General features: G+C 64.1%; 7 protein-coding genes across 7 annotated transcripts; 3 read left to right on the top strand and 4 right to left on the bottom strand.

Moving 5' to 3' along the window:
- Window positions 1-207: 207 nt before the first annotated feature.
- Window positions 208-799, top strand: JCM10292_007235 (uncharacterized protein; the record flags this gene model as incomplete). Its single annotated transcript, XM_076648311.1, has 3 exons — window positions 208-489; window positions 553-621; window positions 683-799. 3 exons carry the CDS (start codon window positions 208-210, stop codon window positions 797-799), a joined length of 468 nt encoding a protein of 155 aa, XP_076506258.1.
- An 873-nt stretch (window positions 800-1,672) lies between these two features.
- Window positions 1,673-3,829, bottom strand: JCM10292_007234 (glycoside hydrolase family 71 protein; the record flags this gene model as incomplete). Its single annotated transcript, XM_076648310.1, has 13 exons — window positions 1,673-1,798; window positions 1,873-1,958; window positions 2,022-2,212; window positions 2,292-2,452; window positions 2,511-2,537; window positions 2,614-2,641; window positions 2,706-2,806; window positions 2,882-2,930; window positions 3,007-3,084; window positions 3,169-3,173; window positions 3,258-3,349; window positions 3,408-3,722; window positions 3,787-3,829. 13 exons carry the CDS (start codon window positions 3,827-3,829, stop codon window positions 1,673-1,675), a joined length of 1,302 nt encoding a protein of 433 aa, XP_076506257.1.
- Window positions 3,830-4,390: 561 nt separating this feature from the next.
- PFD1 (prefolding complex chaperone subunit) lies at window positions 4,391-5,030 on the bottom strand (the record flags this gene model as incomplete). The annotated part of the gene is made up of 5 exons (XM_076648309.1): window positions 4,391-4,433; window positions 4,508-4,539; window positions 4,621-4,717; window positions 4,778-4,953; window positions 5,010-5,030. 5 exons carry the CDS (start codon window positions 5,028-5,030, stop codon window positions 4,391-4,393), a joined length of 369 nt encoding a protein of 122 aa, XP_076506256.1.
- Window positions 5,031-5,234: 204 nt separating this feature from the next.
- MRP21 (mitochondrial 37S ribosomal protein bS21m MRP21) lies at window positions 5,235-5,927 on the top strand (the record flags this gene model as incomplete). The annotated part of the gene is made up of 1 exon (XM_076648308.1): window positions 5,235-5,927. The coding sequence occupies one exon, from the start codon at window positions 5,235-5,237 to the stop codon at window positions 5,925-5,927; it is 693 nt and encodes a 230-aa protein (XP_076506255.1).
- Window positions 5,928-6,207: 280 nt separating this feature from the next.
- COQ1 (trans-hexaprenyltranstransferase) lies at window positions 6,208-7,928 on the bottom strand (the record flags this gene model as incomplete). Its single annotated transcript, XM_076648307.1, has 3 exons — window positions 6,208-6,369; window positions 6,459-6,635; window positions 6,717-7,928. The coding sequence occupies 3 exons, from the start codon at window positions 7,926-7,928 to the stop codon at window positions 6,208-6,210; spliced, it is 1,551 nt and encodes a 516-aa protein (XP_076506254.1).
- Window positions 7,929-8,213: 285 nt separating this feature from the next.
- On the bottom strand, window positions 8,214-9,584 carry NNR1 (NADHX epimerase; the record flags this gene model as incomplete). Its single annotated transcript, XM_076648306.1, has 8 exons — window positions 8,214-8,301; window positions 8,375-8,468; window positions 8,551-8,697; window positions 8,770-8,920; window positions 8,991-9,014; window positions 9,094-9,131; window positions 9,204-9,381; window positions 9,441-9,584. 8 exons carry the CDS (start codon window positions 9,582-9,584, stop codon window positions 8,214-8,216), a joined length of 864 nt encoding a protein of 287 aa, XP_076506253.1.
- Window positions 9,585-10,258: 674 nt separating this feature from the next.
- CNE1 (calnexin) lies at window positions 10,259-12,443 on the top strand (the record flags this gene model as incomplete). Its single annotated transcript, XM_076648305.1, has 6 exons — window positions 10,259-10,339; window positions 10,407-10,508; window positions 10,577-10,851; window positions 11,011-11,573; window positions 11,651-11,729; window positions 11,798-12,443. 6 exons carry the CDS (start codon window positions 10,259-10,261, stop codon window positions 12,441-12,443), a joined length of 1,746 nt encoding a protein of 581 aa, XP_076506252.1.
- Between the last annotated feature and the right edge of the window lie 43 nt (window positions 12,444-12,486).

Here is a 12,486-nt window from a genome sequence, read left to right as displayed (position 1 = left end):
TCCTCGGCTTGTCCTTCTGGTTTGGCCTGCTTCGTGCTCAGGACGGCGACAAGTGTCTGCACTAGCGCTTGGGGACGGAACTATCGACGCACGAGCCAACGCGAGCAGCCTTTCTCCTCCGGGTCGACTTCACCTCGAGCGCTCTCCACAGCTGGCTTCCCTCTTTCTCGCTCAACCGTCACCTTATTAGCCCGAGTCCGAAAGAGCATGGCCACCGTCGCGACTGTCCCTCTTTCACCCCTTGACGATCGGCACATTCCCGTCGTCTCGACACTGGATCCGACGTTCTCTCCCGCCGGCCTGCACCTCGCACCCTACACCACTCGGCCGTTCTCCAGCTCACCAACACCCTCGTCATCCTCTTCCGACTCGCCTACTTCCGCCGATGCGCCGGGCTTCGCCGTGCCGATGGGGTCTCGCTACGAAAAGGTGCCATACGATGGTCCGGGTACAGCCGTCTACGTGCGGCAACCAACACGTGCGCAGCTGGTACGTCTTCTCGAAGTCGCTCGCTTCTCGTCAAAAGTGCGGCACTCATGACTCGGGCAACAGCGGGAATCAAACGGCCTCTTCGGCTCGGTGAACCGTCCTTACTTCTATCAGGACCCGCGTGGCAAGCCCGTGCGTGGACCCTGCTTCCGGGTCGACTCTTTGCGTGCTGATTTGCTGCGCCTCTTCGCAGTTCATTGACATCGACGGGAAAGAGTGCGGCGTGAGGTGGATCTATGTCGACCCGAAGGCGCGGCACGGCGGCAACCGGGACGACAAGGCCGACAAGATCGGCTGCTGCATCATGTGAATATTCTATTATCGCTGCCGCCCTTGCTGCCCCAGCCGCCGTACCTCGTCTGCCCCTCTCTCGTCCCTCCCGCACTTTCCCTCCCGCCCCTCGTCGTTCGCTCTGTGTTGATCTGAGTAACCGAGGGCTCCATCTCGATCGTTCGTACTCGTTTGAGCGTAGAGCCCTTTCTGTATTTCCGTACTTATCGCCTTGTTTAGCTTGCCTTTCGTCACTCCTCGCATTTGCAACCTTGGCTCCGTTCTCGCTTTCGCCGCCGCCGCAGAGACGTGTGAGTAACTTTTCGCTTCATCTTCTGCTCCGCCACTGCTCCCCGTTGCTCCTGCTACCCTCCGATTCATCGCTGTCCTCGCTTGTCACGCTCCCCACGTCCTCCCTTAGCAGACGGTCCTCGGGCGCTCCCTGTCTGACTCTCCGTCTCCTTTGCTTGAAAACAAAGCACACGCCGCCTAGGAGAGCCAGCAGCAGCGCCGCGCCGCCAACAGCAAGCCACGCCGACTTGGGAAGGCCGCCGGTTGTCGAGTCGCTTGACGTGCTTGTATTGACACCTGCGCCTGCTGACCCGCCTGGACCCGTCTCTAGTCATGAGCCTGCTCGGCGGCTTGACTGCTCAAGATGAAGTCACTCGACGCACTGGCTGAGGGAGGCTGCTCTATCGAGACCGAGGCGCTTGAGACTGCTGCCTGAGCCTGAGTGGGCCCGGAGCTCGCACGGTCGGGTCGACGGGAGGTCACTGAGTCCTCTGACTCGACGTTGCTGGCGACCGTGCCCTGGCTACCGGTTGATGCCAAGTGCAGAAATGTCCTGCGCTCAGATTGAACGGTTACGACGGCGCGGCATGCGGCAATGAGGACCGCGAGAAAGAGAAGAGACTCACGACGCGGTTGCGCCGTCCGGAATAATGTAGGTGCGGAGATTGAAGTCGTAGGTGGCAGGACCGTCCACGATGTCCTCGCCTGTGCCGTTCAACAGCTCGTTCCCGTTGGCATCCTGCAATGCCTGCAAGTGTACGGCACCAGAGTGCGTCAGGAGGCCAGGCTGAAGCGAGACCGGGACGTGCGGCAGAAGCGTACGATCGCTACGCTACCCGGGACGAACGGCGCGGAGAGAAGGTTGACGCCGGCTTTGACAGCTTGAGCCTTCAGCGCCTGACCGCCCGCTGCACAAGTGAGGACCTCAGCTGAGTCGCTTGGGCGTGCCTCTTGTGGAGGATCTTCCGCACTGGTGAAGACAAGCTGCGCCGCCTTCGAGTCCTCCGGTACAAACACTTCCGCTTCGATAACGTCCTGCAGTGTGTCGGCATAGTCTGGTCTACTGAGAGCGTCCGAACTGGCGGTCGCAGCTGCAGGATGCGGGCGATACCACCAAATTACAGCTTCAGCTGATATTGTGGGCGGTGAGCCGTTCTTGAAGCTGCGCCGATATCAAAGGCGCGGTCAGTGACTAGCCGACGCCACACACGACCACGACCACGCTTTGAGATAGTGCGCACTAAAAGTTGTAGTATGCGCAAAGCCAGAGCATGGGAGTGTGGTCTCTCGACGAGTCGACGTAGCCCTTCGCGCCCTCTGGAACACCCGCGTTCTCGCTCACCGAACTGAGGTAGTGCGACTCGCCATAGTCGTTGATGGACAGCAGCTCGATGAAGTTGGGCTGTAGTGGGACAGTGAGCACTGATGCCACTCGAAGACGCCAATTTGAAGGAGCTTACACCCGGATCGAGCGCAATCAGGTCGCTCTGCACGCCAGCACGCCAACGGCGTGAATCAGGAGCAATACAGCAGAGAAGCGCTTCGTGTCTCGAGCACACGCACGTAATGCTTGGCAAGGAGATGGTCGCCTCTGCCGGCAGATCATCGCGTGAGTTGCCTTCGAAGAAGTAGCATGAATCGCCAGCTCGACGTACGATTGGAGGACGTAGTTGTTGTCCGGGGCGACGTGAACGTAGAAGAATGCAGCCACAGGTGCCATGTAGGCGAGACCAGCTTTGCCTGCAGCAGCGATGTACTGCAGTCCCGGTCGAGTCGTCAGTGCAGCAGCAAACGAGCTTTCTTGCGGCGGGCGGACAGCACCGGAGCTCACCAACTCGTCCTGCTTCGTCGTAATCTCGTCGATCCTCCCCTTGTCGCCCCTGCAAGTCAAGCATGCGAAAGCTTAGTCTCAACCTTCGCGCGGGTTGTGTTCGGGGCCGCGCAAGGCCTACTCACCAAGCCGCCCAGCTGAAGATGCCGCCTGCCCAGACATTCTGCGGGACGAGCGCAACATCGTTCCAGTTCGGCACGAAGCTGGAAGCGAAACGAGGTGACCAGATGTCGCATCAGTTTTCTTCGTGCCTGCGCGACATCGCAGAGTCCGGTATCGAAGCTCACAAGATCTGGTGTCATGAGAGAAAAGAAGAAGACGGCCACGGTCAGCTGTGTAGAGTGGCTGACGGATGCGCGACTCGGCGAAGACGCACCTCTCGGCCCAGCTTGTCCTTCGCTGCATCCAGTAATGCACTCCATTTCGCGTTCGATTCCTCGAACGAGCTGGCACCGTCAAGAAAATTGCCTGCAGGAGCTTGTCGGCTGATTCTGTGATAGAGGCGCAGAGCGAAACCGGAACGTACCAGGAACCTCGCCTGAGAAGGTCGATACGAACAGCTTGTCTTCCCACGTGTAGTACGCGCTGCTCCCTCCCCACTTACCCAGGTACTCGTCAAGTATGACCTCGCTCGCGCCCGGCCCGCTAAAGTAGTTCATGTCGAACGACCAGTAGAGCTTGAACCCGCCCTCCTCGGCCGCCGCGAACGCCTTCTGCATCTGCTCCGCATCCGAGGCGTCGTGTCCGACGTTGAGCGCAAATGCGTCGATGGCGGCTTCGCGGGCGCGGGCGTACTCGGCCGCGTAGTCCTCCTGCGAGTACGCCTGCCAGTTGCCTTGAACTGCGGTCTGGCGCACCGTCAGTCCGTCTGAGAAGGCTCAGCGAAGTCGGACAAGCCGACGTACCGACATGCGCAAAGACTGGGCGCGCAGCAGCGCGCTTGCGCATGGCCGTATCGGTGATCGAGGAGCAGGTTGCGAGAGGGAAGGCGACGAGGGCGATGCAGAGCGGCCAGGCGAGCGAACGCAGCACGCCGAGCATATCATCTGCCCTCGCGCCCGCAGCTGCTCGACAAGGTCCTCGAGGCAGGGGATGATGCCGCGACTACAGCAAGGAAGCGTGCGCGGCAGAGGGACGGACTGCCGCGATTGCCGCAATGGACAAGCCCACGTGCGGGGCCTCAGAGGTTAAGCGGAGAGGTATCGCGACGAGGCGAGAGACCGAGTTCAGCGCGATGATCAAGACTGGCCGCGTGTGCGTGGAAGATCCGGTCGACAGACTGGAGTCGAAGCATCGAAGCGATCTGAGCGTTGGCGGAATCGACTCTGCGATAATTTGGCGATAAACGCATGTTGAGTAGCCCTCCGCCGACTGATGGGTAAAGGCAATCTCGGGTATACAACAGCGGGTCGTTGCAGTGATGCGATGTGTAGGGTAACTTGGACGAACAGCCGGAGAGGGTGATACACGGTAGGTACAGCTAGCAGAGACGGCGGTAGGGCGGAGTGCCTACGACGAGGCTGCCTGTTCCTGCAGGATGTCGCGGATGGAGCTGGAGAACGCGCAAGCCGAGTAAGCGAGGGCGAACGGCAGGAAGCGAGCGAGGGAACACGAGGGGAAACGCACTTTTGCGCCGTGGTGATCTCGCCGTCAAGGTACTGCAAGCACATGGTACGTCGTGAGCTCTCATCCCCGGATGCAGGACTGGCCAAAGACGACGAGCGTGGAAGTGTGCGCACCTTTGCCTTCTTCTCGAGGATGGACACCTCGTCGGTCGCCTCCTTCATCTTTGCGCGCAACGTGTTCTCGACGTTGTTGCGCGACTCCTGCACGAACCTGTGCACTCAGAGGAGATGAGCAGCGAGCACACGGTAGAGAGCGGCTACGAGGACGCACATCCTCCCGACGGCGCGGTAGCAGTTTGCCTGGTTGGGGTCGCGCGGGAGCTGTTCGATTTCGCGGAGGGTGAGGGTGGTGAGCTTCTTGTCGCGCTCGCGGGCGTTGAGCTGCGCGCGGACGGCCTGGAGCGAGCGGGCTGCGTCCTGTCCGCGCTGCTGGAGGTTGATCAAGGTCTGCGGATCGAGGCGGTGAGCGTGCGGGTGGGCCTGACTGCTCTGCGTGGATGCACCTGTCGCAGTTCGTCGCTCATCTCTGGTTGGACGCGCAGAGGGAAACGCGGCGGTGCGGACGGCGAAGAAGGGTTGGAGTCGCGCGCTTCACCGCCTCTCGCCGTGTCCGCGCTAGACGAGAGCGTGCAGACTGCGAGCAGCAATCGTGAGCACCCGCGTACCCGCCCTGCCCGTCCCTCTCTCGCTCACGGCGCTCCCTCCCACTTTTCCCTCCTCACCGACAGATGAACTCGCTCGTCTCGTCCTTCCGCTCCCAGCTCCGCCTGGGCGCATGCAGCACCCCGCGAGCACTCGTAGCAGCACACGCACGGCCCTACTCGACCCCGCCAGCACCCGCCAGCGCCGAGCCTTCATCCTCGGCGACCCCCTCCGCCTCTACCTCGTCCTCTCCGTCCACCTCTTCCCCTTCCGCTCCCCCTGCCGGTCCGCTCGACGACGTGATCAAGTCGATCCGCTCGCGCGCGCAGAGCAGCCCGCGCGGCGGCAAGCCCTCGGGCGCACCCAAGTCGACGACGCCCTCGGCGCTCGACGCCTTTGCCGGCCGCGGCGCGGCGCACGACGCCCTCGCGCGCACCTACTTTGGCGCGACGACGTCGTCGGCCCGCTCGGCGCAGCGCGTCGCGGCCGCGAGCCCCGAAGACACGTGGCGGTTCGCGCCGCCCGTCCCGTACTCGCAGCCGGCGTCGACGACGTCGGCGCGGTCGTTTGCCGTGCGCGACGGCAACGTCGCGCGCGCGTACCGCACCCTCAACCGCGTCCTGTTTGAGAACAACGTCCGGAGGGAACTGCGGCGGCAGGAGCGCTTCGAGAGCCCGAGCAACCGCCGCGTGAGGCTCAACAGCGAGCGCCACCGCAGGCGGTTCAAGGTCGCCGTCGGCAAGGCTGTCAGCCTCGCCATGCGCATGAAGGACATGTAGACTGTGTTGTGGAACGAAGGGGCTGTTACTCGCATTTGCGCCGTCCCTCTGCTCAGGCGCGACGAAAGCACGAACGAGGCTGGGCGTGCCCCTTTTTGGCTTTGCATGCATGCGAGGGAGAGGAGGAGGAGCGGCTCTATGGTACAGCATGTGATGCTCTTACGATCCAACGTGTCGAGTAAAGGGTCCCAAAACGAGAGACAAACACCCGGTCCAGCCCACCGACCTCTGTCTACCCCTGCCTCTCCACGTCTAGCCCTGCCTTCAATCGCCGACTTGTCTACTTCTTCCGCGTGAGCACGTCCCGCGCAATCTTCTCGAGCGCGTCGCGCGCGTCCGACTCGGGCAGCCGTCGCAGCGCCGCGATCGCCGCATTCGAGTGCTCCTCGGCGAGCGCAAACGTGCGCGCCGCGCCGGACGAGCGCAGGATCAAGTCCTTGGCCTGTGCATCAGAGCGATTATCCACAGCTCGTCAGTATCGAGGCTCTGTGCGAGACTAGCGAGCGAGCGCAAGTGAGCCGCGCGACGCACCCGCTCGACGTCCCCCTCCTCTGCAAACTTGCGCTCGATGAGCGCGCCGAGCTCGGGGAACTCGTCCCACGCGTACAGTGCCGGCGCGGTCGCGAGCCCGAGCTTGAGGTCGGCGCCGCCGCCGGGCTTGCCGAGCTCTGCCGCAGAGGCGGTAAAGTCGAGCATGTCGTCAATCAGCTGCGGGGGGGCCTCGAAGGATCAGTACTGCCTCGAGGCGAAATAGGCGCAAAGAAGGAGGAAAATGAGCGAGATGCGCACCTGGAATGCGATGCCGAGGTTGCGCCCGTACTCGTACGCGGCATCCTTTACGCCCTCGCCCTCCTTCCACCCCTGGCACTCTCCCGCGCCGCCGAGGATGGTCGTCGCGCGCGCCGACTTGGCAATGAGCGACGCCGTCTTGAGGTACGTCTTGCGCATGTAGTGCGCGAAGATCTCGGGCGTCGGGCCCCGCCCGGACAGGGTGTGCGAGGGGACGATCGAGGACGCGACGGCGGACGAGGCGGAGGGGAGGGCGGATGAGGTAGGGGAAGGAGAAGAAGAAGAGGAGGAGGTGGCGGAGGGCATGTTGCCCTTCATCTGCATGACCTCGCCCTCGACGAGGTTGGCGAGCACGCTCGCGACGAGCTCGACCACCTCGTTGCTCCCCAGCCGGCTCAGCGCGAGCGACGCGCGCGCAAGGAGAAAGTCGCCGCCGAGAATCGAGAGCTTGTTGCCGAACAGGGACGGCGCAGAGGGGGCAGACCGCCGTGTCGCGGCGAGGTCGATGACATCGTCGTGGAGAAGCGAGGCGACGTGGATGAGCTCGGTGATTTCCGCGAGCCGTCGCTGGGTCGGAAGGAGGTTCAAGGAGGCGGACGAAGCTGCAGGGGCAGAGGGAGAGGAGGACGAAGAGGAGAAGGCCGAGAGCGGGTTGGCGAGGAGGTCGCGGGCGCGCTGGGCCATGCTGGGGTTTTCGTCCTGGAGAACGTCTTCGTGCTCGAGGGGCTCGTCGACGCCCATGCCCTTGCCCTCTCTGCGGCGCTGCTCGCGCTCGTCCTCGCGCTCGCGCACGGCGTCCCACCGCGGGCTGAGGCCGTTGGTCGCCTGGCTCATGAGGAGGACAATCATCGGGCGGACGTGCTTGCCCTCGGCCTGGAAGTAGTACTTTGCGATCGTGTCGAGCGCAGGGTGCTTGCTCCCGAGGAGCGCCGTGATGCTCTGGCGCATGCCCGACAGCTCGCTCTTGAGCAGCCGCAGCGGGTCCTCGAGGCGCACGCGCGCGCTCGACCCGCCCTGCGTGGGGATGTCGGCCGTCGCCTCACGCGCCCGCGGGATCGCCCATGCGGCGACGCGCGGCGACGACGAGGCCGAGCGATGAAGGCGAGGAGCAAGAGGCGGGCGCGGGAGAGCCGGCGCAGAGGCACAGAGGCGCACAGCGGGCGCGCCTGCAGGCCGTGACAGGCCTCGTGCGGGCCCTGCGCAGCGCACCATCGCTCCAGACGCAAGCAGCCGGCGCGATCGAAAGCCCAACGAGCAGCGCCGCAGAGAGACGAAACGAGCCGTCCGCTCTCCGATTCTCGCCGCCACCGCAGTGAGCAGTGTGCTCTCGAGCTGCACTGCATTTCTTACAGTCTCACGAGCAAGATCGAGTGTTCTCTCGATAGAAGGGGCGAAGAGGATGCCCCTTCTCTCCGCGAAAGTCCGGCTCTGAAGGGACCGCAAGAAATGAGAGCAGATGTACTTGCAAGTCCTTGTGCAATACAAATCACACGACGGCTACTCTTTGCGCCAGGTAATGTCGACGATCTGGCTCCCGTCCTCCGGATAGTCGGGCAGGTTCAGCTTGTACTGCTCAACGAGCGAGCTGGAGGACGAAAGGAATATGTTCAGTCTTGTTCTGAGTGCCGCGATGGGATCGTCGTGGGAAGGCGACGTACTCGGGGATGAAGCGCCCGCCCAGGAGGTGCTTCCCGCCCGCCTCGACGAATGCCCTGATTCCCTTCTTGGGCGCCGTGAGCGAGAGGATGGCGTCTGCACGTTGACGTAGACGAATTCGATCAGCTCAATCGCTAAAAAGCGACAACGAGAGCTGAGGGTCCTGCGTCGGCCGCACCTGGTGTGAACCCGCTCCCGTCCGCGTTCCCGCTCTCGACGTCCCACCCGCTCGGGATGTCGACCGACAGGATCGGGTGCTTCGTCTTCTTGAACTCGTCGAGGACAGTGATGAACGGTGCGCGAGGTGGAGGCTTGAAGGAGAAGCCTGCGAGGGTTCCATCCGTCAGCCCGCCGGCGTGAGAGGAGGGAAGGAATCGTGAGAAGTAGGCCAACGCACCGAAGACGCAGTCAAGCACGACATCCGTGTTGTCCATCGCGCGGCGGAAAGCAACGTCCTGCGCGTCGGGTGCCATCGGGAAAGACGACGAGCCCGAGTTGGGCGGCGCGATGAGCGGGAGGTCGAGGTTCTCGCACTGCTTCTTCAGGCGCTGTGGACGGTCGAGACGGGTCAGAGAGGTACAACGGTGAGGCTGGCGAGAGCGAGACAGAGGTGCGCACAGCAAAGATCTCGCCCTTGGACTCCTGAGAAGGTCGCAAGGCAAAGAGCCACGAAGAACCGTCAGCACGCGGCAACCGGCTCAACGCGCTTCAGACCACCGACCTTCGGGTAGAACACGCTCGGAGCGTAGCCAAAGTGGTCTTTGTGGCTCGACAGTCAGTCCTTCTGTGACAGTCTCGGTGCGCCCACTGCTCCTCCGCGCGACGACTCACACAGATGCCTCGCCGCGACGAGTCCGTCACCGCCTTGGTTCCCCGGCCCGCAGCACACGAGCACGCGCTCGTTGGTGCGCTTCTGCTTGATCCCGTTGGCGTCGGGCGCGAGCTTTGGCCCGAGCGGGTACAGGTGCGCGACGGCCTGCGCGACGCTCAGGCCGGCGAGCTCCATCAGCTGCGGAGAGGTGGGCTGGTCAGCCAGTGCTGAAAGAAGGTCCGGGAGGGCAAGCATACCTGGTCGAGCGAGAAGGCGCCCTGGTCGTCGCCGCCCATGAGCCAGCCGTCGATGGCGACGGCCTCTTCGGCGCCGATGTAGCGCGGTTGACGCGGGGCAGGGGCGCGGAAGGCGCCTGCGATGGACGAGAGGAGGCCCGACATGGCTTCAGACGGTGAAATTGAGGAAGGGTGATAACCAGAGGGGTTGGACGGGCGCGGGGCGGGGCGTGGCGATGTTCTCTGTGCGCGCGAGTCTGCGCACGGGTAGGCGACGGACTGCTGGTCTCGTTGCGGGGGAGGTCGTGTGCGCAGGCGCGATGACGGAGGGAACCGGCGAGGTTGGAGGGGAGGGCAGCAAGTCTTTGTGAGGCCGACGAGAGAGCAAGGGTACGGCGAGCGACCGGCGTCTGTACAGCAGAATGAGGCGAGTGCGCGGAGGAAGGCAGGAGATGAAACGCTCACGAGCAGAGGACGAGGCAGACGTCGTCGGACCGTCCTCCTGGGCGCGCTTGGGTCGTATTGAATATGCGTCGAATTACACAGAAGCTGACCGGCACACTCGGCCGGCTCGGCAGCCTCGAGGCAGCGAGCGACGCGGGACAATGAGCGAGAGAGGCGGTGCACTCGTCGAAGGTCCCTCGTGCTGGCAGAGGCATGTTTAGCTTTTGAAAGTGCTCTGTACGCCCTGCTGACTTGCTCAGACAATCCTTGAGGGTGCGGCGGAGGTAAGCGGGATCCGCGGGTTGCGGGAATTGCTTCCACGCGCGTCTCCCCTCTCCTCGCCCTCTCGGCCCCTCGTCGCCGCGCTTGCCCCTCGAACCCCCGAGCCAGAAGCGATGAAGTACGCGCTGCTCCCGCTCTCGGTCGTCAGTGCCCTCTGCACCCTCGCCGCCGCAGAGTCGGCCCCTGCCTTCACCGTGCGCCCTCTCCCCCTCGTCGACCCTGCCACGTCCCGCGCGCTCGCTACTGACACTCGCCCTGCAGCCGACGTCTGTCGACGGCATCTTCGTCGAGCAATTCGAGAGCGACGCTGCCTTCGACCGCTGGTCCCCCTCGAGGGCGACAAAGCAGGACCAGACCGGCGAGGTTCGTCGCCCACCCTCCCTCTCCCTCGCTCACCCGCCCCCGCCCAGGTCTGACGTCTCTCCTGCTAGGTCTTCTCGTACGTCGGCGAGTGGGGCATCGAGGAGCCCGCCGTCTACCCGGGCATCGCCGGCGACAAGGGCCTCGTCCTCAAGACCAAGGCGGCGCACCACGCCATTTCCGCACCCCTCGACACGCCCTACGACCCCAAGGGCAAGGGCTCGCTCGTCCTCTCGTACGAGGTCAAGCTCCAGAAGGGGCTCGACTGCGGCGGCGCGTACATCAAGCTGCTCAGCGAGAGCCCCGAGGGCATCCACGCCGAGGAATTCTCGGACAAGACGCCCTAGTACGTTCTTTTTAAAGCCCTGTGCGACTCCTGAGACAGCACGCATCGGAAACGCGGCTCGCGAGCGCGCGATTCGGACAAAGAAGTCGCGCACTCGCCTCTCGTCAACCGCGGCATCCAGACACAACTCCAACTGACCATCCCTTTCTGTACTTGCAGCACCCTGATGTACGGACCGGATAGGTGTGGCAGTACTAGCAAAACGCACCTGATCATCCGCCACAAGAACCCCATCTCGGGCGAAATCGAGGAGAAGCACCTCGTCGCGCCGCCGCCTCCGCAGATTACCAAGACGACGGCCCTCTACACGCTCATCATCCGCCCCGACCAGACGTACGAGATCCGCATCAACGACAGCAAGGTCAAGTCTGGCTCGCTCTTGGAGGACTTCAACCCGCCGTTCAACCCCCCGACCGAGATCGACGACCCCGAGGACGTCAAGCCCGCCGACTGGGTCGAGACGCCCAAGATCTCGGACCCGAGTGCGGTCAGGCCCGCCGAGTGGGACGAGGACGCGCCCGCCATGATCGCCGACCCGGACGCGGAGAAGCCCGCCGACTGGCTTGACGACGAGCCCGCCGTCGTGCCCGACCCCGACGCCGAGAAGCCCGAGGAGTGGAGTGACGAGGACGACGGCGACTGGATCGCGCCCATGGTGCCCAACCCGGCGTGCGAGGCTGCGAGCGGCTGCGGCGAGTGGACCCGCCCCGAGATCCCCAACCGTGAGTTTGCGACGCGGCTTCGTTCCGGCCTACCGCTGGCTGCGCGGGACACTGACTTGCTTTGCACTCGATCACAGCTGACTTCAAGGGCAAGTGGTTCGCGCCGCTGATCGACAACCCCGACTACAAGGGCCCGTGGTCGCCGCGCAAGATTCCGTGCGTCTCTTCTCCTCGCCCACTCGTATCCGGCGCACCTTACTGACGCCAGTCTGCACACTCGACAGCAACCCGAATTACTACCACGACGACTCGCCCGCCGACCTGAGCCCGATCGCCGGCCTCGGCTTCGAGCTGTGGTCCATGACCGACTCGATCCTGTTTGACAACATCTTCCTCTCGTCGTCCGAGGCCGACCTCGAGCGCTTCCTCGACGAGACGTACCGCGTCAAGGCGCCGCTCGAGGCCGCGGCCGAGGCGGCCGACAAGCCCGCCGAGTCGGAGCACAAGCACTCTGGCGCCGCGCGCGACGCCGGCGAGCCCGACGTCAAGAGCGACCCGGTCGCGTGGGTCAAGTTCAAGGCGCAGCAGTTCCTCGACGAGGCGCTCGTCGACCCCAAGAAGGCGTTTGTCGACCGCCCGCTCACCGGCGGCGTCTTTGGCGTCGTGTTTGCGACCCTCATCGGCATGGTCGGCGTCATCCTCTCGCTCATCCTCCCCGCGCCCCCCGTCCAGAAGGCCGCCAAGCAGGCTGCGACCAAGGCGCAGGCCGCCGCCGAGCAGGTCAAGGACCAGGCCGCGCCCGTCGTCGAGCAGGTCAAGGAGGCCGCCGCGCCCGTCGCCGAGGCCGGCAAGAAGAAGGTCGAGGAGGTTGCTGAGGGCGTCCGCACGCGCGCGGGCAAGGCCAAGGCGGCCGCGCAGGAGAAGCAGTGAACGGAGGTTGCTTGATGATGTCGCACGAACAGTCGGACTCGCT

The sequence above is a fragment of the Rhodotorula paludigena genome, assembly GCF_050403205.1.
Source record: "Rhodotorula paludigena JCM10292 DNA, Rt_paludigena_JCM10292v1_ctg14, whole genome shotgun sequence".
Lineage (NCBI taxonomy): Eukaryota > Fungi > Basidiomycota > Microbotryomycetes > Sporidiobolales > Sporidiobolaceae > Rhodotorula > Rhodotorula paludigena.
Note: the sequence above shows the minus strand (reverse complement) of the source record. Positions and strands in the feature narration are given on the sequence as shown.